This window comes from Electrona antarctica, assembly GCF_951216825.1.
Source record: "Electrona antarctica genome assembly, chromosome: 10".
Lineage (NCBI taxonomy): Eukaryota > Metazoa > Chordata > Actinopteri > Myctophiformes > Myctophidae > Electrona > Electrona antarctica.
In genome coordinates this window covers 1,541,783-1,568,493 of record NC_136791.1, presented here as the reverse complement: position 1 = coordinate 1,568,493, position 26,711 = coordinate 1,541,783, and the positions used below count along the sequence as shown (strand labels likewise).

Sequence of the window (26,711 nt, the reverse complement as noted above, 5' to 3'; positions counted from 1 at the left end):
GGCGTCTGTGTCTCCATGTCTCCATCTGGGGCGTCTGTGTCTCCATCTGGGGCGTCTGTGTCTCCATCTGGGGCGTCTGTGTCTCCATCTGGGGCGTCTGTGTCTCCATCTGGGGCGTCTGTGTCTCCATCTGGGGCGTCTGTGTCTCCATGTCTCCATCTGGGGCGTCTGTGTCTCCATCTGGGGCGTCTGTGTCTCCATCTGGGGCGTCTGTATCTCCATCTGGGGCGTCTGTGTCTCCATGTCTCCATCTGGGGCGTCTGTGTCTCCATCTGGGGCGTCTGTGTCTCCATCTGGGGCGTCTGTATCTCCATCTGGGGCGTCTGTGTCTCCATCTGGGGCGTCTGTGTCTCCATCTGGGGCGTCTGTGTCTCCATCTGGGGCGTCTGTGTCTCCATCTGGGGCGTCTGTGTCTCCATCTGGGGCGTCTGTGTCTCCATCTGGGGCGTCTGTGTCTCCATCTGGGGCGTCTGTGTCTCCATCTGGGGCGTCTGTGTCTCCATCTGGGGCGTCTGTGTCTCCATCTGGGGCGTCTGTGTCTCCATCTGGGGCGTCTGTGTCTCCATCTGGGGCGTCTGTGTCTCCATCTGGGGCGTCTGTGTCTCCATCTGGGGCGTCTGTATCTCCATAGACATGGAAAAGTAGACTCCTCCTTTGCAGCTGCGTAACTAGACGTCAGTAGGCACCCACGCAGGCTGGTCAGCGGGTGCCTGTACAGCGTCTTGGTTTATAAACTGCTCAGACCACCCCCCTCAGAGGTAATGTAACGTGTGTGTGTGTGTGTGTGTGTGTGTGTGTGTGTGTGTGTGTGTGTGTGTGTGTGTGTGGGTACGTGTGCGTGTGCGTGTGCGTGTGCGTGCGCGTGCGTGTGCGTGCGTGCACGCACACAGCTCAGACCAGCCCCCTCAGAGGTCCCCCGCTCTCGGCCCGGCCCTCGCTCCAGGAAGCCCCTCCTCCTCATTGACGGTGGCTCCTCCCTCCAGAAGAAAGGAGACCCGCTAGCCAATCAGGACACCTGCCTTGCCGCCCTCAAAGGTTTGCTCGTTTCAGTAGTGGTGGAAAAATAATTCGCATTCGTTACTTAATCCATTCTGGGCGGGAACCCCTTTTGGTGTTAGCATTATGTTATGCTTTAGCTATTCAAAAATAGCAGATCTACAAGCTCGTAGCGCGCCACCGAGTGGCGCGCTACGAGCTTGTAGGTCTGCTATTTTTGAAAAAAAAGAACGACTGACATAGAAACATAGCTTTTTCATAAAACTGTCATTTTCAAACAGACAATTTTAGAATCTGATCTCAGGTCAAATTGGGTTAAAACATGGTCTCTAACTGCCCCCCCCCCCCCCCCCCCCCCCCTGCCAGTCATTTCAAAGGTTTTCACTAACCGACTATATTCACCACTGGTTCTTCTCCTCAGCTCTGAGACACATCGTACTGACCAGCGGGACGCTGCTGAAAGACGACATACACAAGGTACTGCTTTATTATTGTTGTTGAGTTGGTAGTCTTTGCAATGTTTACTGTGATTAGGGTAAGCTTACATTTCATATCACAGACACCATGTAGTGAAAACTCCTGTAACTGTAACCAGAAAAAAACAAACGATTTTGAATCGTTCATAACGGAATCGTGACTCTAATTGGAATGGATTTGTTTTGACACCCACAGAGAGGCGGTACTCGGTACGGTACATCATAACCATTTGTTTTGACACCCACAGAGAGGCGGTACTCGGTACGGTACATCATAACCTTGTTTTGACACCCACAGAGAGGCGGTACTCGGTACGGTACATCATAACCTTGTTTTGACACCCACAGAGAGGCGGTACTCTGTACGGTACATCATAACCTTGTTTTGACACCCACAGAGAGGCGGTACTCGGTACGGTACATCATAACCTTGTTTTGACACCCACAGAGAGGCGGTACTCGGTACGGTACATCATAACCATTTGTTTTGACACCCACAGAGAGGCGGTACTCGGTACGGTACATCATAACCTTGTTTTGACACCCACAGAGAGGCGGTACTCGGTACGGTACATCATAACCATTTGTTTTGACACCCACAGAGAGGCGGTACTCTGTACGGTACATCATAACCATTTGTTTTGACACCCACAGAGAGGCGGTACTCGGTACGGTACATCATAACCTTGTTTTGACACCCACAGAGAGGCGGTACTCGGTACGGTACATCATAATCGATTTGTTTTGACACCCACAGAGAGGCGGTACTCGGTACGGTATTTGTTTTGACACCCACAGAGAGGCGGTACTCGGTACGGTACATCATAATCGATTTGTTTTGACACCCACAGAGAGGCGGTACTCGGTACGGTATTTGTTTTGACACCCACAGAGAGGCGGTACTCGGTACGGTATTTGTTTTGACACCCACAGAGAGGCGGTACTCGGTACGGTACATCATAACCTTGTTTTGACACCCACAGAGAGGCGGTACTCGGTACGGTACATCATAACCTTGTTTTGACACCCACAGAGAGGCGGTACTCGGTACGGTACATCATAACCTTGTTTTGACACCCACAGAGAGGCGGTACTCGGTACGGTACATCATAATGGATTTGTTTTGACACCCACAGAGAGGCGGTACTCGGTACGGTACATCATAACCTTGTTTTGACACCCACAGAGAGGCGGTACTCGGTACGGTACATCATAATGGATTTGTTTTGACACCCACAGAGAGGCGGTACTCGGTACGGTATTTGTTTTGACACCCACAGAGAGGCGGTACTCGGTACGGTACATCATAATGGATTTGTTTTGACACCCACAGAGAGGCGGTACTCGGTACGGTACATCATAACCTTGTTTTGACACCCACAGAGAGGCGGTACTCGGTACGGTACATCATAACCTTGTTTTGACACCCACAGAGAGGCGGTACTCGGTACGGTACATCATAACCTTGTTTTGACACCCACAGAGAGGCGGTACTCGGTACGGTACATCATAACCTTGTTTTGACACCCACAGAGAGGCGGTACTCGGTACGGTACATCATAATGGATTTGTTTTGACACCCACAGAGTGGCGGTACTCGGTACGGTACATCATAACCATTTGTTTTGACACCCACAGAGAGGCGGTACTCGGTACGGTACATCATAACCATTTGTTTTGACACCCACAGAGAGGCGGTACTCGGTACGGTATTTGTTTTGACACCCACAGAGAGGCGGTACTCGGTACGGTATTTGTTTTGACACCCACAGAGAGGCGGTACTCGGTACGGTATTTGTTTTGACACCCACAGAGAGGCGGTACTCGGTACGGTACATCATAATCGATTTGTTTTGACACCCACAGAGAGGCCGTACTCGGTACGGTATTTGTTTTGACACCCACAGAGAGGCGGTACTCGGTACGGTACATCATTTGTTTTGACACCCACAGAGAGGCGGTACTCGGTACGGTACATCATAACCAGTGTTGTTTTCGTCGACTAAAACCAAGACGGAAAATGTTCGTCGACTACCTTTTTCAACTGACGAAAACTAAGCTATGGTGACTAAAACTAAGACTAAATATACTGACGATTTCGTCAACGAATAAAAACTAGACTAAAATGTTAGGAAGGGACTAGTGGACAAGAGATCCAGTATAAGTCATTTTATACATGGTTGCATGCTGAAAATAGCAGATCTACAAGCTCACACCGCGTCGCGAGCTTGTAGATCTGCTATTTTCAGCAAGTGAAAAAAACAGTTGACATCAAGGCCCGCCTAAACACATTTTGTTCGACTAAATCAACTGTAGATTTAGTCGACTAAAATCTTGTGATATTTAGTAGACTAAAACTAGACTAACACTAAGACATTCCAGGTGACTAAAATGTGACTAAAACTAAATTAAAACTAAAAATTAAAAAACTAAAATCTAAATTTGCTGCCAAAAACAACACTGATCATAATAATGAGGTGTTCATTCCGGCTCACGGACATCGGAATAAAAGTTTACAATTGTATCTATCTTTCTCAAAGGGATCAATATGAGATCATGAATCCCGACAATTATTTAAACATGGTGTACACAAGGTACTGTGAGCGTTATTTGTTAATGTTCTAAAGAAATGATGTAAGGGATAATGTATGGCTGAGTGATTAACACATTTTGGGCGGGAACCCCTTTTGGTGTTAGCATTATGTTATGCTTTAGCTATTGAAAAATAGCAGATCTACAAGCTCATAGCGCGCCACCGAGTGGCGCGCTACGAGCTTGTAGGTCTGCTATTTTTGAAAAGTCGAAGAACGACTGACATAGAAACATAGCTTTTTCAGAAAACTGTCTGCTCACTGACCTGTCTGTCTGTCTGCTCACTGACCTGTCTGTCTGCTCGCTGACCTGTCTGTCTGCTCACTGACCTGTCTGTCTGCTCACTGACCTGTCTGTCTGCTCGCTGACCTGTCTGTCTGCTCGCTGACCTGTCTGTCTGCTCACTGACCTGTCTGTCTGCTCACTGACCTGTCTGTCTGCTCGCTGACCTGTCTGTCTGCTCACTGACCTGTCTGTCTGCTCGCTGACCTGTCTGTCTGCTCGCTGACCTGTCTGTCTGCTCGCTGACCTGTCTGTCTGCTCGCTGACCTGTCTGTCTGCTCACTGACCTGTCTGTCTGCTCGCTGACCTGTCTGTCTGCTCGCTGACCTGTCTGTCTGCTCACTGGCCTGTCTGTCTCTCAGCGTCTCATAGAAGCGGTGGTGCCGCTGTGCGTGCGTCTCCAGCAGCAGTTGACCAATCACAGCATGCTGTTGGACACCCCGGGCGTCGGTGGACAGTTCGGCTCCGCCCTGCCTCGACGAGAACTCTACAGGTTATTATTATTATTATTATTATTATTATTATACACTTGTTATCGACAGTTTATATTCTTCTAAATTCCGCCACTGTTTTTGGCATCCTAATAGTACTGTAGATATTTTTAAAGCACAGCTCAAGACTCACCTTTTCACTATTGCTTTTAAACATCTGTGTGTGTATTCATAAAACTGTGTGTGTCCAGGTTGCTTCTGTCCCTGGTTCTGGTTCCATCTCCTCGCTGGCCGCCTCCTATGACCTGTGCGGTGTCTGTCCTGAGCCAGGGACGTCGAGACCACAGCCTCAAGGTACTGAAAACACCCCAAAATGCCCGTAGCGGATCTACAAGCCAGTGTTGTTTTCGTCGACTAAAACTAAGACGAAAAATGTTCGTCGACTACCTTTTTCTACTGACGAAAACCAAATGGAAACTAAATGAAAACTAAGCTTTGATGACTAAAACTAAGACTAAATATATTGACAATTTAGTCAACAAATAAAAACTAGACTAAAATGTTAGGAAGGGACTAGTGGACAAGAGATCCAGTATAAGTCATTTTACACTTGGTTGCATGCTGAAAATAGCAGATCTACAAGCTCACACCGCGTCGCAGCTTGTAGATCTGCTATTTTCAGCAAGTGTAAAATCAGTCATTACAACGTTATCAAGGCCCGCCAAAATACATTTTAGTTGACTAAAACAACTGTAGATTTTGTCGACTAGTTGACTAAAACTAGACTAACACTGAAAAATTCCCGGTGACTGTCATGTGACTCAAACTAAATTAAAACAATTCAAGAGACTAGAGCTGCGTTCGAATTGCGAGGGTTGTTCCCTACTCCCTACTCCCCATACGGGGACCCAGACTCAGTGGACTCAAATAGTGATGAATCCATAGGGTTGTTCCCTACTCCCTACTCCCCATACGGGGACCCAGACCAAGGGGGCAGGCAGACTTTCCAACGTTGAAGCTCTGGGTCCTAGTGGTAGGAGGAGGGACTACAGGCGGACCCGTGGATTCATGACCGGGAAACCCCGTGCAGCTGGGCTTTAACGTTGAGCGCTCAGTTGCCCTACGTCACTCAGGACCTCAAAGTTGAGGTCCTGGGAGGGACTTCCGGCAGTCTTCCGGGTGCTTCAAAACGCCACTGAGCAACTTCCACTGACATGAATAGCTGGGGGGGCGGAGCTTCGCGCCAGTTCAGTCTCTATTATATATATACTCTATGACCCAGACTCAGTGGACTCAAATAGTGATGAATTCGGACAATACTCCCTGTATGGGGAGCACCGACTCTGACGTCAATATCGGTAGAGGGCGCTATAGGTCCGCGGGTTCATGTACTTTTTATTTGCATTGTAATCCCCATAGGGTTTTTTCAGATCGCCTCATAAAGAACTGTATGAAAAATAAACAAATCATCCTGGCCGTTTCACTCATTTGGATATGAAGAATCAACTGACACCAGTCAAAACGCTGCTGCTGAAATGATGTTAAAAAGGTTATTCTTTTAAAATAACATAGGCCTATGATTATTATCAATAAATTAATATTATATCCATTATCCAGCAATATGAGAACAGTGCACCACCTTGACAATATGAAAATATCAGCAGCATGATGAACCCCGCTAATCCTGGGGGGGGGGATACGGCAAAAATAGCCGATCTATAAGCAACGTCCATGTTGTGAGCTTGTAGATCGGGTACTTTTGGTAAAGAATTACCAAAAGTAGCCGATCTACAAGCTCTGCGCACAATACGGACGTTAACAGAAACAGCAGTCCAATAAATTGCTGCCTACATAATGAAGTTTTAATGTATTTAGCGCAATTCAATGAAATAATGTTAGATAACATATATGTTTTAATGGCAGGAATTAATTAATATTAATAAAACATATGTTCGGAGACACAATTAGCTCTTCGCTAAGTCCCACCCAAGCCCGTTCTTGGCCAATGCCACGTTAGCGACGGTTACTATGTTAGGATCCTGGTCACGCTTTCAATGCTGGTCAAAATGTTTAAGCAGTGTCAATAAATATATTTGCTGTACAGCATGTGTGGACCTCAGAAAGAGGGTTTGTTTTCTTACCTTGTTGTGAGCAAACTAGTCCATTCCATGAATTATTTCGCTCCGTTGTGCAGTTTAATAGTACATATTAGAAATAAAAATAGGCTCTCATTGACTTCCATTGTAACGGGGAAACAGCTCTCAAAGTCACTCTTTTAGAACACTAAGCTGATTCTGACCGTTTATGACATCAGGAAAACTCATGCGGTTATATTTTTAATAAAAAATGTCAAGGTTGTCTTGTTTTTGTTTTGACTTCAGTGTTGCCACATTGTGTGAGAGAAATAAGCCAACCCACCTCCAAAAACAAGCCAACTCTTAAAGCCAAATCAAGAAAAACAAGCCAAAACAAACACAATAATATGACCATATATAATCATAATAAAAAGATTGTATGCATTTATCATTATAAATACTATGTAGGCATATGTCTATGATAATTCATGTTTTGGTAATGTATTACATACACTAATTATTAGCCTTAAGCCAAAAGTAGCGGGAAATAAGCAGACCTGGCAACCCTGACAAGTTTGTGTGGTAAGAAGTTCCGGTTTGCCTACAAAACGATCTGATTGGTTCAAATCTGTACACCCACTTCTGAAGTAGCCTCGGTCTCAGGCCGTTGGATGTAAACATTAAACAAATGTATTTGATCTCGTCCACTTGTCGCAAACACCATACACAATTTTGGACGTGTTTGAGGGAGACACTTTAGGAGAAATGTCTGGGACTGCAGCTGGGTGCATCTCAAACAGCATGGCGACTTGTTTACAAACGAGAGTTGGGAACACCAGAACCGCTTCACACCAAAATAGTTACTTTATAAATCTATCAAAAGACGAAAATAAAACGAGTTTTCCTGATGTCATAAACTGATTCATGGAATGGACTAGTTTGCTCATAACAAGGTAAGAAAACAAACCATCTTTCTGAGGTCCACACATGCTGTACAGCAAATATATTTATTGACACTGCTGAAACATTTTGACCAGCATTGAAAGCGTGACCAGGATCCTAACATAGTAACCGTCGCTAACGTGGTATTGGCCAAGAACGGGCTTGGGTGGGACTTAGCGAAGAGTGAATTAATGTCTCACATGCATGTACAAAATATATATTTGACTTTAGCACATAAATGACAACCTCACCAACCTTAATCCAAAAACTATTAAAAAAGTCTGCGGTTGTAAAAATAGTGTCGGCAGCAGGGCGCGTAACCGTGAACCGATGAACGATGGTTTGAAAGGCGGCGTAACAGCCCACTAGACTAACGAGGGAGCTGATAGAATAGGGTTCTGAGGCAGCATAGGAGTCAAATAGGTCAGCAGGGCAGCTGTCAGAAAGGGGTTCAGATTAGTAATACTATTGCAAATGAATTGTTTTATTATAAATAAATAAAATAAAACGATTGCAAATAAATGCACAGATCATTTGTCTCGATCTGTAGCTTCGAGATCCGCCAGGGAAGAAAAGAGAGGGGAAACGAACGTTTAAAAAGTACATTTGTGTTGATTTCTTCCGCTGGTTCAACTTCTGCCTCTTCTGAGTTGGAGCGCAATAAGCGCATGCATGCAGAAGCAGCGCACGTGCGCGCAAACGCGTGCATGTGCGCTCAAGGGCGAGCTTGCGCAATGCATTATGGGGCAGATTTGCTTCGCTGTGTTTTTGTAGTGACCATCGGATGGTCCCTACAATTCCCAGTGCATTGTGGGATACTTCAGTCCACTACATTAGGGTGCAAAAATGCTCACTACATATTCAGACACTATAACAAAATAACCCCAAAGTAGTGCACTATATGGGGCATAGGGAATGAATTCGAACGCAGCCTAGGACTTGCATGTTCTCCCCGTGTCCCCTAGGGTAGGTACCCTCACAAGAAACATGCAGTAATCCTGGTCTCTAAACTGCCTCCCCCTGGCCAGCCGGTGCTCCTGATGGAGGGGAAAGGAACTGGTTGGAATAACGTGTTCCTTCCACGCGCTACGTCCAACCAGGGAAACTCCCCCCTGTCGGGTGTAAAGGAGCAACTTGGACACTCAGGCATGAAGGAAGCATGAGTTCAAGTCCGTTGCTCTCCCCAGGTTGGCGGAGGGTGTCTAGAGCCCAGGATCACATTAGATAATTGGCACAGGGGTGAAAAATGGGTTACAAAATCGTGGGATAAAATATATTAAAAAAAGAGACTTGGACTAAAACTAAAATCAAATGTTGCTGTCAAAATCAACCCTGGCGTGCAATGTGTGTGTTTTCCACCAGGTGTCGTCGTTCTGCACAGAGGCTCTGGTGGTCTGCAACGCCTTGCTTCACCCGCGCACCCCCTCGCTCTCCCTCCCCCTGCCCCCCCTGGCCCTGAAGCCCACCCCCTCCTCCTCCTCCCTGCTGGGGGGTCCAGGGACCCCCTCCTCCTTCCCTCCCCCGGGGGGGAGGCACGCAGCCCTGGGCCTGCTGGGCTCCCACCTGGAGAACCACCTGTCTCTGGTGGCCGGCCCGTCCCCCCAAGACCTGCTGCTCTCCTCCCACCACCACCACCCGGACCCCCCCGCCACCTCCTCCACGGGGCCCCCCAAGGGCCAGAGGTAAACCTTTTAGCCCCGAGAATCCAAAAGAGAGATTAACCCATTTAGGCCTGACGGCAAAATTAAAAAAAAAATCTTCTCAATCCTCCAGTTTTCTGAAATAAATATTTTCACGATTTTTCAAAAATAGCAGACCTACAAGCTCATAGCGTGCCACCGAGTGGCGCGCTACGAGCTTGTAGATCTGCTATTTTTCAATAGCTAAATTACAACATAATGTTTAAAACACCAAAAGGGGTCCCCGCCCAAAATGGGTTAATAGATTATACATACGTTTGCCCCGGGACCCAAACTAGTGAAAATACCCGATCTACAAGCCCCCCAGGGTCCCCGCGAGGGCCAGAGGTCATGTTATATGACCCCGGCCTAGACTAGAGGGCCCCCCCCGGGGGCCAGAGGTAATGTTATATGACCCCTAGACTAGAGGGCCCCCCCCGGGGGCCAGAGGTAATGTTATATGACCCCTAGACTAGAGGGCCCCCCGCAAGGGCCAGAGGTAATGTTATATGACCCCTAGACTAGAGGGCCCCACCCCGGGGGCCAGAGGTAATGTTATATGACCCCTAGACTAGAGGGCCCCACCCCGGGGGCCAGAGGTAATGTTATATGACCCCTAGACTAGAGGGCCCCACCCCGGGGGTCAGAGGTCATGTTATATGACCCCGGCCTAGACTAGAGGCCCCCCCCCCCCCCCCCGGGGGTCAGAGGTCATGTTATATGACCCCGGCCTAGACTAGAGGCACCCCATGGCCATGTCTCGTGACAGAGGCCGTTGCTAACGCCGGGGCTCCACCGGGCGCGTCGCGTCACGCGTGTGTGCGTCAAAAAACGAACCTGGGCAATTTTAATGCAGTCAAGCAACGCGGGCAGTGGAGCCACCCTTCATTGATTAAAAAGGGAACATTCCCTGACGGTGACGGAGACGCGACGCTGACGCGCCCGGTGGAGCCCCGGTGTTACTCGTCCGTCCAGCCATTCACTTCTCGTATTCTTGTATCTCGTTTGGAATATTAACGCTTCTAAAGAAGAGAGATCAGACTTGACAGCGCGAGGTAGTAATGGAACATTTCACCTCCCGGTTTTGGGGGGGAAATGGAAGGCGGGGCTTTTCAGAGTAAAATCTGCCTCATCTGCTTGGCACTCTGGCGCCTTTTATTCAGAAAAGTTCCGCAGCTAAAAAAGTGTTAACCCATTTTGTGCGGGAACCCCTTTTGATGTTTTAAACATGTTATAATTTAGCTATTGAAAAATAGCAGATCTACAAGCTCATAGATCTACGAGCTTGTAGGTCTGCTATTTTTGAAAAATTGTGAAAATATTTATTTCAGAAAACTGGAAGATTTTTTTTTAATGTTGAGGTCAGGCCTGAATGGGTTAAACATATTATTATAATGAATTTCCATGGTGTCTCACAGACCGGTGTATAATATTTTAGGTAAGTGTGGCAATATTTAAACATCATAATATTATAATATTTCCACAGACCAGTGTTTGTCCATTACGACAAGGAGGAGCCAGAGGACGTGGAGATCTCATTGGACAGCGACAGCAACGACAGCGTGGTCATCGTTCCTCCTGGCATGCTGACCATGGACGTCCATTCAGAAGAGCCCGCTGTCCCTGCAGCCAATAGCATGACTTCTGCTGCAGGTTAGACTCCTCCCCCCTCTGTCCCTGCAGCCAATAGCATGACTTCTGCTGCAGGTTAGACTCCTCCCCCCTCTGTCCCTGCAGCCAATAGCATGACTTCTGCTGCAGGTTAGACTCCTCCCCCCTCTGTCCCGGCAGCCAATAACATGACTTCTGCTGCAGGTTAGACTCCTCCCCCCTCTGTCCCGGCAGCCAATAACATGACTTCTGCTGCAGGTTAGACTCCTCCCCCCTCTGTCCCTGCAGCCAATAACATGACTTCTGCTGCAGGTTAGACTCCTCCCCCCTCTGTCCCTGCAGCCAATAATATGACTTCTGCTGCAGGTTAGACTCCTCCCCCCTCTGTCCCTGCAGCCAATAACATGACTTCTGCTGCAGTTTAGACTCCTCCTCCTCCCCTCTGTCCCTGCAGCCAATAGCATGACTTCTGATGCAGGTTAGACTCCTCCCCCCTCTGTCCCTGCAGCCAATAGCATGAGCTCTACTACAGGTTAGACTCCTCCCCCTCTGTCCCTGCAGCCAATAGCATGAGCTCTACTACAGGTTAGACTCCTCCCCCCTCTGTCCCTGCAGCCAATAGCATGAGCTCTACTACAGGTTAGACAGTGTTAACTCTTGAGATTGTAAAATGAAACCAAACGGGTCCATTTGGTTTCAATGTTACGCTCTCAAAGTGTTCAATTATTGTTACATATCTGCATTACTTAATTTAATAGAAGTCACATACACAATTAGAGAATTGAGAATAATTATTGTTGATCTCTCCTAATGGTACCAACATCAATACAGCATGGAATTGTTGACAAAATCTCATCCAACGACAACAAAACATTCAAAGTTTTGGGTCTGAGAGGCTAAATGTCATCATGTGGTGGTCTGTGGCTCAGTCTGAGAGGCTAAATGTCATCATGTGGTGGTCTGTGGCTCAGTCTGAGAGGCTAAATGTCATCATGTGGTGGTCTGTGGCTCAGTCTGAGAGGCTAAATGTCATCATGTGGTGGTCTGTGGCTCAGTCTGAGAGGCTAAATGTCATCATGTGGTCTGTGGCTCAGTCTGAGAGGCTAAATGTCATCATGTGGTGGTCTGTGGCTCAGTCTGAGAGGCTAAATGTCATCATGTGGTGGTCTCTGTGGCTCAGTCTGAGAGGCTAAATGTCATCATGTGGTGGTCTGTGGCTCAGTCTGAGAGGCTAAATGTCATCATGTGGTGGTCTGTGGCTCAGTCTGAGAGGCTAAATGTCATCATGTGGTGGTCTGTGGCTCAGTCTGAGAGGCTAAATGTCATCATGTGGTGGTCTGTGGCTCAAACACTGAACACTGAGAGGCTAAATGTCATCATGTGGTGGTCTGTGGCTCAGTCTGAGAGGCTAAATGTCATCATGTGGTGGTCTCTGTGGCTCAAACACTGAACACTGAGAGGCTAAATGTCATCATGTGGTGGTCTGTGGCTCAGTCTGAGAGGCTAAATGTCATCATGTGGTGGTCTGTGGCTCAGTCTGAGAGGCTAAATGTCATCATGTGGTGGTCTGTGGCTCAGTCTGAGAGGCTAAATGTCATCATGTGGTGGTCTGTGGCTCAGATGGGTCTGAGAGGCTAAATGTCATCATGTGGTGGTCTGTGGCTCAGTCTGAGAGGCTAAATGTCATCATGTGGTGGTCTGTGGGTCTGAGAGGCTAAATGTCATCATGTGGTGGTCTGTGGCTCAGTCTGAGAGGCTAAATGTCATCATGTGGTGGTCTGTGGCTCAGTCTGAGAGGCTAAATGTCATCATGTGGTGGTCTGTGGCTCAGTCTGAGAGGCTAAATGTCATCATGTGGTGGTCTGTGGCTCAGTCTGAGAGGCTAAATGTCATCATGTGGTGGTCTCTGTGGCTCAAACACTGAACAAATAATGGGCCTTGATATGAAAAAGGTTTGAAAAACACTGCACTAAAACAAGCTGCAACTGCTCCTCCTCCTCCACAGCACCAGGGGGCGCAAACACCACCGAGTCGTCCTCCGTGACCCCCGTGGCCACGCCCACCACCATGGAGGGGGTGGAGCTTCCGTCTGGCTCCGCCCTGCTGGCGGCAGCCTCCGCCACCATCACCACCTCCTCCCTGGTGTCGCTCATCCCTCCGCTCATAGCGCCGCCCGGCGGCGGCCTGGGGGGGTCGGAGTCTGCGGCCGGGGGGCCGGCCCAGCTCCAGCAGATGCTGATGCAGTCGTCTTCTTCGCCCGGTGGCGGCAGCGGCGGGGGGCCCACCGTCATGGCGGGGCCCCTGGGCCCGCTCCAGATGCACCCGCCACAGCAGCTGAGCCAGACGCCAGGTTAGCCCCCCCTTCTCAGTGTTTATTTTGATAGCAAATTTAGATTTTAGTTTTAGTCATAGTCTTTTGAATAATAGTTTTCGTTTTAGTTTTAGTCACATTTTAGTCACCTGGCTGTAATGCATCCAAGTGTAAAATGACTTGTGTCAGGATTTAGAAGACATTTTATAAATGTCGACGTCGGGCCTAAATGGGTTAAAATAGGTTTCACACTTTTAGACCATATCCGCGGTCATCATATGGGCATAACCTAACAATGGATGCCAAAACAATGGGACATTTTCAATTTGACATGTTGAGTCCTGCATGAATAAATATGAAGCTTGATTTTATTCCCATTGCTGCACGACGTTCATCCAAACACACGTCTTAGGTTTCTGGTCTAGCCCATTTTGGGCGGGAACCCCTTTTGGTGTTAGCATTATGTTATGCTTTAGCTATTGAAAAATAGCAGATCTACAAGCTCATAACGACTGACATAGAAACATTTTTAGAATCTGATCTCAGGTCAAAATGGGGTAGAGGGGGCGGGGCGCGGCTGAGATTTGCACACGCCCCTGATTGGATCTCACCGATCTGTCCGTCCCCCCCCCGGCCCCTCCTCTCCCCCCCCTAGTGCAGCCCTATGTCACATAATTTGGAGCGACGCCCATCCCGACGGGTTGACTCCTCCCACTTCTAGACCAGTGCGGCCGATGCGTTTCCCCAGGCTTTCAATTTTTTGCGCCGACGAAAACGAAAGCCTGGGTACCGAGGCTAATCCAAGCACAGCTGATGATGATTAACACAATCAGCGCCGGGATTCCTTCAAAATAGAAGCTCTGGGGTGCCGGAAAGACATGGCCGCTTTTACTCTGAACCTTTTACTAGGTCTTTAACCCATTTTGACCTGAGATCAGATTCTAAAAATGTCTTCTACATCCTGACAGTTTTCTGAAAAAGCTATGTTTCTATGTCAGTGGTTCTTCGATTTTTCAAAAATAGCAGATCTACAAGCTCGTAGCGCGCCACTCGGTGGTGCGTTATGAGCTTGTAGATCTGATATTTTTCAATAGCTAAAGCATAACATGATGCTAACACTAAAAGGGGTTCCCGCCCAAAATGCATTAATTCATCCATTTATTTATTTTGATTATTGATGGTAATTTATTCATATATTGCCGTTTTTCGTTTACAAAGCCTAAAAGACGCACATGACTGTATTTTATTTTATTTATATGTTCTATTGTTCAAAACACAATGAATCATCAATTAATCAATTCCCAGGCGGACGCCAGCTGCACCCACACCAGCCGCCGCCCCCTCACGCCCCGCCCCCTCCGTCCTCGGCCAATGAGGACTCGGGAGTCATAAATATCAACAGTTCCGACGAGGAGGAGGAGGAGGAGGAGGACATGGAGGAGGAAGAGGTACACATTGTTTTTATTTTTACCCAATCAATCACAGGATGATGAAAAACGGCATGCTTATAGTAGGGATGGAGCTCGTTAAGGTTTTATTGATAACGATCACCTTATCGATCAGGCTTATCGAGCCGGGTCCTTATCGAGCCCACTATCGAGCATTTGCTATTATTTTGTGGAAAACACACACACACACACACACACACACACACACACACACACACACACACACACACATTTCTATAATCTTCTTTTTATTTTAACCAACCAAAACATCCCTTGCACTACATTTTACTAGGGTCTTGAACTACAGTACTTTTCTAACAGAGTTAATTGTGTACCGTCACTTTAAAAACGTAATGCATACGTCATCGTACAACGGTGTCACGCACCAAAAATAGCCAATCTACAAGCTCACACTGCGTCTGGTTGCACCGCGTTGTGAGCTTGTAGATCTACAGACTGAGAAGTCGAATTATTATTATAACTTTGGCAGGGAGTTTTGAGTTTCCCAAACGGAATTGGATTATGACTGATGGCAACGGAGTCTTTCTGGGTAGCAAGGCAAGCAAACCACGCATGCCTTGGGTGGAAGAGGATTGTTGTTTCGCTGCAGCAGCTGACGGCTCCCGTGTTTCGACTCGGTGCAGACATGCAAAGGTATCGCATTTGGGTTTAATACAATGCATTATTGACAGATGCCTATGCATTGTCGAAATGTTCCCTTTCGTGCATGTAGCCTACTAATTAAGTTAACAACGGTGCTACATTATTGCATTTAGCTCCCCTCTTGTCTTTTAAAATGTAACCAAACTTTTCCACCCGTTCCACCCACGGCGCAAGTTACCATGAGCGTCAGCCCACCGTGGCCCAGTCAGTCAGTTTAGAGCTTAGCCTTGTCCAGTCTAACTTTGAAGAGAGGGGGAGAAAGAAAAACAACAAAAGATAGCCTACTTTGGCAGCCCTTGTGCATGCAAATATCTGTTAGTCACAAACTACAGCAAGCCGCCTTTGTTTTAAATTGTCCCCCATTCGCACGTCGGCAAAACCATTCACACCTGACGGCTGGAGATGCGCTACCCCCCCCCCCCCTTATTATACAGCGAGCGGCCCATGACGTCAGCTGCTGCGGCTTTACCCGATAAGAGGCTCGATAAGCCAAAAGCTTATTGATACTCTGGTCTCGATAAATGCCGAACCGGGTTTGTAATGGACTCCATCCCTACTCTCAACTGTTTTATTTATTTAACGGTACATCTCACCCGCAGGACGAGCTGGGCGAGGAGGAGGAAGATGAGGATGAGGAGGGTCTGGAGGATGAAGAGGAGGAAGAGGAAGGAAGTGACTTCCCAGATGAGGAGGAAGAGTACTACGACGGAGAGGAGTACGACTATGAGGATGTAAGTATAACTATATGGCATGTGGTGTTTTGGCAGCAAAGTTTGATTTTAGTTTTAGTCACATTTTAGTCCCCTGGAATGTTTTAGTGTTAGTCTAGTTTTAGTCGACTAAATCAACTGTAGATTTAGTCGACTAAAATCTCATGCCATTTAGTCGACTAAAACTAGACTAAAATGTATTTTGGCGGGCCTTGATGCCGTCGTAATCACTTTTGCCGATCTACAAGCACTTTAGCTTGTAGATCGGCTATTTTCAGCATGCAACTAATTGTAAAATGACTTATACTGGATCTCTTGTCCACTAGTCCCTTCCTAACATTTTCAGTCTAGTTTCTATTTGTTGACGAAATTGTCAGTATATTTAGTCATAGTTTTAGTCTCAGTGGAAAAAGGTAGTCGACGAACATTTTCCGTCTTAGTTTTAGTCGACGTATATGTATACTATAAATCTGTATACTAGGACTATACTAGGACTATGAGGATGTAAGTATACTATCTGTATGCTACAAACACACTATGAGGATGTAAGTATACTATCTGTATGCTACAAACACACTATGAGGATGTAAGTATACTATCTGTATGCTACAAACACACTATGAGGATGTAAGTATACTATCTGTATGCTACAAACACACTGAGGATGTAAGTATACTATCTGTATGCTACAAACACACTGAGGATGTAAGTATACTATCTGTATGCTACTTCATTAGACCTTGGTGTGTTTGTGAGGTGACAGTACTTCATTAGACCTCTTGGGTGTGTTTGTGAGGTGACAGTACTTCATTAGACCTCTTGGGGTGTTTGTGAGGTGACAGTACTTCATTAGACCTCTTGGTGTGTTTGTGAGGTGACAGTACTTCATTAGACCTCTTGGTGTGTTTGTGAGGTGACAGTACTTCATTAGACCTTGGGTGTGTTTGTGAGGTGACAGTACTTCATTAGACCTCTTGGTGTGTTTGTGAGGTGACAGTACTTCATTAGACCTCTTGGTGTGTTTGTGAGGTGACAGTACTTCATTAGACCTCTTGGGGTGTTTGTGAGGTGACAGTACTTCATTAGACCTCTTGGGGTGTTTGTGAGGTGACAGTACTTCATTAGACCTCTTGGGGTGTTTGTGAGGTGACAGTACTTCATTAGACCTCTTGGGGTGTTTGTGAGGTGACAGTACTTCATTAGACCTCTTGGGTGTGTTTGTGAGGTGACAGTACTTCATTAGACCTCTTGGGGTGTTTGTGAGGTGACAGTACTTCATTAGACCTCTTGGTGTGTTTGTGAGGTGACAGTACTTCATTGGACCTCTTGGTGTGTTTGTGAGGTGACAGTACTTCATTAGACCTCTTGGGGTGTTTGTGAGGTGACAGTACTTCATTAGACCTCTTGGGTGTGTTTGTGAGGTGACAGTACTTCATTAGACCTCTTGGGTGTGTTTGTGAGGTGACAGTACTTCATTAGACCTCTTGGGGTGTTTGTGAGGTGACAGTACTTCATTAGACCTCTTGGGTGTGTTTGTGAGGTGACAGTACTTCATTAGACCTCTTGGGTGTGTTTGTGAGGTGACAGTACTTCATTAGACCTCTTGGTGTGTTTGTGAGGTGACAGTACTTCATTAGACCTCTTGGTGTGTTTGTGAGGTGACAGTACTTCATTAGACCTCTTGGGGTGTTTGTGAGGTGACAGTACTTCATTAGACCTCTTGGTGTGTTTGTGAGGTGACAGTACTTCATTAGACCTCTTGGTGTGTTTGTGAGGTGACAGTACTTCATTAGACCTCTTGGTGTGTTTGTGAGGTGACAGTACTTCATTAGACCTCTTGGGGTGTTTGTGAGGTGACAGTACTTCATTAGACCTCTTGGTGTGTTTGTGAGGTGACAGTACTTCATTAGACCTCTTGGGGTGTTTGTGAGGTGACAGTACTTCATTAGACCTCTTGGTGTGCAACGTGGTTTCCTTGTGGCTCGCTTCACTCGCTACAAGCTCACAACGCGTGACCCATGGCGCTGTGACGCGTCATGAGCTTGTAGATCGGCTATTTTCAGCAAGTGTAAAATCAGTCATTACGACGACATCAAGACCCACCAAAATACATTTCAGTCGACTAAATCACCTGCAGATTTACCGTAGTGTGTGTATATATATAAAATTTTTTTATATATAATATAAAAACATCTTATATATTATTTGTCGACTAAAACTAGACTAAAACATTCCAGGAGACTAAAATGTGACTAAAACTAAATGAAAACTATTCAAAAGACTATGAACTAAAACTAAAATCACCACTGGTTCCCACCTGGTGCAGGAGGAAGAGGAGGAGGGGGAGATCCCGTCGTCGTTGGAGACCAGGAGGAGACGCATGGGGCCTCGGCTGGAGGAGGGGGAGGTGCTGGGCGTAGAGGGAGGCGGGGCAGCCTTCGGGTCGGACGGCGGGGAGGCGGGCCATGCCGGCGGCATCGAGGAGATCCCGCCCCCTCCCCCCAGAGCCACGTTCGGAGACGACGACGGACTCAGAGTGACGGAGGTTCGTTTGTTTGCTAACCCATTTGGGCCTGAGAACGATTCTACAAATGTTCTATGTCAGTGGTTCTCAAACGTTTTCATGTGGGCTTGTAGATCGGCAAAAGTGATGATGTAGTGTAGATTTAGTATTTTTGTAGACCCCCAAAATTATATGAAATTGGCTGCTGACCCCCATCTGAAAATATGTTGTCCCCCCCAGAAGCAAAGATTTGACTTAAAACCTTTGCTCTGAAAGAATATATATTCAAAGATTTGCACCACATTTTCAAGACTTTTTAAAAATAGCAGACCTACAAGCTCATAGCTTGTAGATCTGCTATTTTTCAATAGCTAAAGTAACATAATAACATAATAATAACATAATGCTTAAAACACCAAAAGGGGTTCCCGCCCAGAGTGGGTTCAAAAAAGTTACAAAGTCAATAAAAATGAGAAGGAGAATGCCTAAAAAAACCCTCCAGGGGCTTGACGAATGGCATGCGTCAGGAATATCTGTACATTCATAGGATAAAAATCACACCTGTGTGAACTGAGTGGTGTAAGGTCTTATATAGACTGATCAGCTGTGGTCTGACATAATGTCTGACGTAATGAAATCACACCCGTGTGAACTGGGTGACCATAGCAACCGTGCTCATTTTTTGGTATGAACAGACAAACAGACAGACACGTAAACTAACAAAGCCAGTCGTAGGAGTGGTTTACACCACTCAAAAACTATATCAATGTTGAATTTGCAAATCTATTACATCCATCTATCTGTTTGCTATTACATGCCTTGATACTGGACCATAGGTAAATGGTGCCTTTATCCAAGGTGCTGTATAGAGATGTTCATTGCATTCACCCATTCACGCACACATTCATACACCGATGGCGGCTAAATCCTGACAGTTTTCTGAAAATGTCAGTGGTTCTCAAACATTTTCATGTCAAGGACCCCTAAAATGTAATGGAAAAATGTTGGAAATGGAAAAATATGTAGTTCCAGGGACCCCCCACCAGAAGTAAAGATTTGAGTTAAAAACGTTTGCTCTGAAAGAATATATATTCAAAGATTTGCGCCCAACATTTTCACGATTTTTCAAAAATAGCAGATCTACAAGCTCATAGCACGGCACTCGGTGCCACGCTACGAGCTTGTAGATCTGCTATTTTTGAAAAGTTGTGAGAACGTGGCGCAAATCTTATATTATCTAATATATATTATTTCATAGCGAACGTTTTTTAACTCATATCTTTGCTTCTGGGGGAGTCCCTGGAACTAAATATTTTCAGATGGGGGTCGGCGGCATATTACATATAATTTTGGGGCTCCTTGATATGAAAATGTTGGAGAACGACTGACACACAGAAACATGGGTTTTACAGAAAACTGGTAGAATTTAGACGCCTTTTTTTTTGTAGAATCTGCCTCAGTCCTAAATGGCGAGTGTGGTTTAACCCTATAATAACTAGGGATGGAGCTCGATAACCGATACCCGAGAAAATCCGAAAACAAGTTTATTGAGTACCCGTTATCAATAAGCTTTGGGCTTATCAAGCCTGTCATCGAGCATAGCGGCCCATGACGTCATGTTTAAACAATCAAGACAAGAGGCGATCAAGATAATCGCCCACGCTGGCACAAACATGTCTAAAAGTGTATCGATACCTGCCAACAGAGTAAACAACATTACGCTTTTAAAGTCACTGTCTGTACACATATTAACCAGTTAACCGTTCCTTTAATATTATGTTATTGATAAAAAGGTCAATTGCCTTCCGTTTGTTAGAGAAGTACTGTAGTTGAAGGCCCTAGTAAAATATACTGGTTCTGTTCAGACTTTATTGTCTCCCATCTTTACACAATATAATAGAAGATGCTCGATAGTGGTCTCGATAAGGACCCGGCTCGATAAGCCTGATCGATAAGGTGATCGTTATCAATACAAATGAACGAGCTCCATTCCTAATATTAACTGAGTGTGCGCCGCCATCTCACAAACGCTGGGTGGAGGATGTTATGTCACATCTCAAACTCGAATAACTTAAATATACAACCAGGGGCTCCACTCCGTTTATAACCTACTTTGCGGTAGTATTTTCTACGTAGTCATTGGTCATCTCCCCCCCCCCCCCCCTTCATTTTTATTTATCTTTTCGTATTTTTTGTATTTTATTTGTATTTTATTTAATTTACAGTTGATTCCATTAATGTACAATTTGTGGTTTTTTTACATTGTATTTCAGACTTTTATATTTTATACATGAATGTTGAGTACTGGTGTTGTTGTTTTGTCCTGTATCTGTTCTGTAATTGTCATGTATCTGTTTGTCCTGTCTCATGTGCAAAAACTTACTTGAAAAAAATACTTGAATAATAATAATAATAACTGAGTGTGATCTTTAAGGTTGAGAGCATCGGCGTGCTGGAGGAGTGTCGCCGAGGAGGCAGAGAGGAGGAGGAGGAGGAGGAGGAGGAAGAGGAGGAGGAGGAGGACCCCAGCATGCCTCAGATCCTGTGTGTGACCGGCGCGGCTCTGCAGGAGATCCAGGAGGCTCCTGGGGAGGAGCAGGCAGCCGTGGAGCCTCCTGCGGAGGAGCAGGAAGGTCTGCAGGAGCCAGGGGCCCCCCTGTCGTCCCCCTCCTGGGAGCAGGGAGGAGGGGCAGGAGGACACGAGGAGACGCCGGGCGCATCCAAGGAGGAGCCGGCCGCTCACGTCCAACAGGTACAACTTCAATTTAAGACCTGACGTCGAAATTTAAAAAAAATGTCTTCTAAATCCTGATAGTTTTCTGAAAATCCTCATGTTTCTATATCAGTGGAGCTCAATATTTCAAGTCAAGGACCTCAGAAACTATATGTAATTGGCCACCGACCCCCCCCCCCCCTCCCCCATCTGAAAATATGTTGTTCCAGGGACCCCCCCATGAGCAAAGATTTGAGTTAAAAACGTTCGCTCTGAAAGAATATATATTCAAAGATTTGAGTTAAAAACGTTCGCTCTGAAAGAATATATATTCAAAGATTTGAGTTAAAAACGTTCGCTCTGAAAGAATATATATTCAAAGATTTGAGTTAAAAACGTTCGCTCTGAAAGAATATATATTCAAAGATTTGAGTTAAAAACGTTCGCTCTGAAAGAATATATATATTCAAAGATTTGCGCCCCATCTTCAAGATTTTTCTAAAATAGCAGACCTACAAGCTCGTAGCGCGGCACTCGGTGCAGTAATCCTGGTCTCTAAACTGCCTCCCCCTGGCCAGCCGGGGCACCTGATGGAGGGGAAGGGAACGGGTTCCTTCCACACGCGACGTCGTCATTGGCAGTACATGAGTTAATGCCCTGCTGTGTGCAACCCACTTTGAACGAACAATCTTTATCGGTACCCCAAAACAGGAGCAAGGAGCTGTGGTGGCTGAACTGGAAGAAGTTAGTCCCGCCCCCGAGGAAGGAGGAGCTACACAGGAGGAGGACACGCCCCCGGCCGAGCCCGCCGCTCCCCCCTCCCCCTCCACCCCAACCAGCCAAGAACACCAACACAAGGTTAGTACAAGGGTTAGGTTAACATTTTAGTTTGTACGGCGTACTTTTTTTTTTTTTTTTTAGATTTCTGGATTTTATAATTACAATTTATAATTTCAAATTTCCAATTGAAATACATCAGAATGAAACTGTATACACTATAGAATGCTATGTCTGCTATCTAAATTACATAAGTGTAGCCATTGCATGGTACAACCTATACATTGTTACATAAGTGTAGCCATTGCATGGTGCAACCTATACATTGTTACATAAGTGTAGCCATTGCATGGTACAACCTATACATTGTTACATAAGTGTAGCCATTGCATGGTACAACCTATACATTGTTACATAAGTGTAGCCATTGCATGGTACAACCTATACATTGTTACATAAGTGTAGCCATTGCATGGTACAACCTATACATTGTTACATAAGTGTAGCCATTGCATGGTGCAACCTATACATTGTTACATAAGTGTAGCCATTGCATGGTGCAACCTATACATTGTTACATAAGTTTAGCCATTGCATGGTACAACCTATACATTGTTCTACCTTTCAATACGGATGCTACCTCTGTGTCTGCTGTACATGTACAGTAGCAACAATTAGTATTTATTGTTTTTGTTTATTTTAATAAGAATTTGAAGGTTTTCAGAAACCGTTAAGTTAGGTTTAGAATGTGTTTTTTTAGAACCGGCATCAGGTCTAGCATGTCGTGGATTGTTTTAGTTTTTTAACTTGTTCCATGCATTAATAATATGCAACGTCCCGTCGAAATAAACAAGTTAAACTAAAGAGGAGAACAGCATCCCGACATTCATATTTATTCCCCAACCTCAACCCATTCTGGGCGAGAACCCCTTTTGGTGTTGGCATTATGTTATGCTTTAGCTATTGAAAAATAGCAGATCTACAAGCTCATAGCGCGCCACCGAGTGGCGCGCTACGAGCTTGTAGGTCTGCTATTTTTGAAAAATCGAAGAACGACTGACATAGAAACTGATCTTTTAGAATCTGATCTCAGGTCAAAATGGGTTAAAATACGGAACAAAGTCCGTCCCGTATCAGTTCATTGTGGGACACGTCTTTAAGTTTAATTAATAATAATAATAATAACGTAACGTTACCGTTAGCAGGAGGTGAAGGAGTCGTCAGAGTCGTCAGGAGGGAAGCAGCAGGAGGTGCAGAAAGCCTCCTCCTCAGAGGAGAAGGAGACAGCAGGTGCAGAGGAGGAGGAGGAGGAGGCAGGAGGAGGTGAAGACAACAAAGGAACCAAGAGGAAGAGAGAGGAGACCACGGAGAAGGAGGAGGGAGGTCAAGGCACCGAGAAGAAGAGGGTACGTACCCCGAAATATATCATAGAACACTAGTAAAAACCCGGGTGATTTTCACCCGGACAATTATGTATTTTTGGGCATTTTCATAATGTTGTTGATGTCTGAGGTGGGAGGGTCTTTCAGTACCTTCGTGATGCTCAGTGACATCATAGAAGGTAGGCTTGTTTCCCTGCCCACAGTGACATCATAGAAGGTAGGCTTGTTTCCCTGTCCACAGTGACATCATAGAAGGTAGGCTTGTTTCCCTGCCCACAGTGACATCATAGAAGGTAGGCTTGTTTCCCTGCCCACAGTGACATCATAGAAGGTAGGCTTGTTTCCCTGTCCACAGTGACATCATAGAAGGTAGGCTTGTTTCCCTGTCCACAGTGACATCATAGAAGGTAGGCTTGTTTCCCTGCCCACAGTGACATCATAGAAGGTAGGCTTGTTTCCCTGTCCACAGTGACATCATAGAAGGTAGGCTTGTTTCCCTGTCCACAGTGACATCATAGAAGGTAGGCTTGTTTCCCTGCCCACAGTGACATCATAGAAGGTAGGCTTGTTTCCCTGTCCACAGTGACATCATAGAAGGTAGGCTTGTTTCCCTGTCCACAGTGACATCATAGAAGGTAGGCTGGTTTCCCTGCCCTCAGTGACATCATAGAAGGTAGGCTTGTTTCCCTGCCCACAGTGACATCATAGAAGGTAGGCTTGTTTCCCTGTCCACAGTGACATCATAGAAGGTAGGCTTGTTTCCCTGCCCACAGTGACATCATAGAAGGTAGGCTTGTTTCCCTGCCCACAGTGACATCATAGAAGGTAGGCTTGTTTCCCTGCCCACAGTGACATCATAGAAGGTAGGCTTGTTTCCCTGTCCACAGTGACATCATAGAAGGTAGGCTTGTTTCCCTGTCCACAGTGAAATCATAGAAGGTAGGCTTGTTTCCCTGTCCACAGTGACATCATAGAAGGTAGGCTTGTTTCCCTGCCCACAGTGACATCATAGAAGGTAGGCTTGTTTCCCTGTCCACAGTGACATCATAGAAGGTAGGCTTGTTTCCCTGTCCACAGTGACATCATAGAAGGTAGGCTTGTTTCCCTGTCCACAGTGACATCATAGAAGGTAGGCTTGTTTCCCTGCCCACAGTGACATCATAGAAGGTAGGCTGGTTTCCCTGCCCACAGTGACATCATAGAAGGTAGGCTTGTTTCCCTGTCCACAGTGACATCATAGAAGGTAGGCTTGTTTCCCTGTCCACAGTGACATCATAGAAGGTAGGCTTGTTTCCCTGTCCACAGTGACATCATAGAAGGTAGGCTTGTTTCCCTGTCCACATCCCTGTTTTTGAGTGCTGCAAACCACTCCAACAACCAGCTTTGTCTGTTTGTGTCTATGTATGTGTGTACCTGTACGTGGGACCCAAAAAAATGAGCATGGTTACTATGGTCACTGACATTACGTCAGACCACAGCTGATCAGGCTATATAAGACCTTGCACCACTCAGTTCACACGGGTGTGATTTTTTGAGTGGTGCAAACCACTCCAACAACTGGCTTTGTACCCGTGTTTGTTCGTACCAAAACAATGAGCATGGTTACTATGGTCACTCAGTTCACACGGGTGTGATTTCAAAAAATGAGCATGGTTACTATGGTCACTGACATTACGTCAGACCACAGCTGATCAGGCTATATAAGACCTTGCACCACTCAGTTCACACGGGTGTGATTTTTTAACTCTACAGGCAGGTGTTCGGCTGAATTTCACCCGTGTTTAGTGATGGATAGAAATCCCACACACCTGCAATGGGCTTTGAATGTGGGAATTCTCACATGTCCCAGGAATGGGTGGACCAAAGGAGAAGTTCAGCCCTTTTGTTATTTCATTATTGCATTATTGTTGTATTTGTGTTGTTCAAGCACTGTGTAACTTCTGTTTTATATAAATAAAGTTTTCTTATTATTTGACAAAAAGGATGTTTAGAGTTCTAGGTTTAAACCCTAACCCAAAATATATCTAACCATATTAAATCCTAACACACCTGACATCATTGGTTAATATGAAGCGCCTGACATTTGTTTATTTTCTCCCCCTCCTTATTTCTGTGTGTGTGTCTGTGTCGGCGTGTCCGTTTGTGTGTGCGTGACCATTTGTCTGTGTCCGTGTGTCTGTGCGTGTCCACGTGTGTGTGTGTGTGTGTGTGTGTGTGTGTGTGTTTCCGTTTGTGTGTGTGTCGGTCAGCTGGATGACGTTGCCATGGCGACCATGTTGGCAGACTTCATCGCCTGTCCGCCCGACGACGAAGACGGAAGCGGAGCTTCTGGATCCAAATGAAGCCCATCCGCCTAAAGCCCCTCCCCCTGCATATAGCCCCTCCCCCAGTGGCTCTCAAACCTTTTTGTGTCGAGGACCCCCAGGGACCCCCATCTGAGCATGTTTAGTACCAAGGACCCCCCAGAAGAGAAGATCTGTGTTAAAAAAACAAGAAAAAAAAAAAACATTTTCCAATAAATACAAAAATAAATGAATGATCAGCTGTATAATCTGGCAGTGTGGCTCAAACTGATGTGAATTGATTTATAGAGGTCTATGTTTAAAACACCTGGAACTACATATTTTGAGATGGGGGTCGAATACATTATACGTTTTGGGACCCAAAACACATTTTGTAGAATCTGGTCTCAATGTGACGCTACATACATGACGTGTGCTGTGATTGGCTGTAGATCATTCACGTTTAGTGGAAGGACTGTTTCTATTGGACATTTCTTGGTTTTGGTTTTGTTTTTCTACTAATTTGCTCTCATGATATCCATGTTTTTGTGCCACATGTATTTGTTACAAAATAAATACACACGACGTGACGTTGTGATCTAACCTGACCCTGTGATCTACCCTGCATTGTGAGGTCATTGACGTTGTGATCTACCCTGCATTGTGAGGTCATTGACGTTGTGATCTACCCTGCATTGTGAGGTCATTGACGTTGTGATCTAACCTGCATTGTGAGGTCATTGACGTTGTGATCTAACCTGCATTGTGAGGTCATTGACGTTGTGATCTACCCTGCATTGTGAGGTCATTGACGTTGTGATCTACCCTGCATTGTGAG

The 26,711-nt window shown here is 45.8% G+C and overlaps 1 protein-coding gene across 3 annotated transcripts in view; it reads left to right on the top strand.

Moving 5' to 3' along the window:
- pelp1 (proline, glutamate and leucine rich protein 1) overlaps positions 1-26,476 on the top strand; it is a 46,430-nt gene extending 19,954 nt beyond the window's left edge. For 2 of the 3 annotated variants that reach the window (XM_079512433.1, XM_079512434.1), the window contains 14 exons: positions 891-1,035; positions 1,418-1,473; positions 4,709-4,839; positions 5,029-5,131; positions 9,157-9,476; positions 10,960-11,126; positions 13,090-13,434; positions 14,701-14,843; positions 16,106-16,237; positions 18,543-18,761; positions 21,154-21,471; positions 22,144-22,290; positions 23,412-23,615; positions 25,841-26,476. In XM_079512433.1, coding sequence (XP_079368559.1) covers positions 891-1,035; positions 1,418-1,473; positions 4,709-4,839; positions 5,029-5,131; positions 9,157-9,476; positions 10,960-11,126; positions 13,090-13,434; positions 14,701-14,843; positions 16,106-16,237; positions 18,543-18,761; positions 21,154-21,471; positions 22,144-22,290; positions 23,412-23,615; positions 25,841-25,933 — 2,523 coding nt within the window. In that variant the 3' untranslated portion in view covers positions 25,934-26,476. The remainder of the gene's footprint in view (positions 1-890; positions 1,036-1,417; positions 1,474-4,708; positions 4,840-5,028; positions 5,132-9,156; positions 9,477-10,959; positions 11,127-13,089; positions 13,435-14,700; positions 14,844-16,105; positions 16,238-18,542; positions 18,762-21,153; positions 21,472-22,143; positions 22,291-23,411; positions 23,616-25,840) is intronic. The other variant, XM_079512435.1, reaches the window with a different exon arrangement.
- Positions 26,477-26,711: the final 235 nt, after the last annotated feature.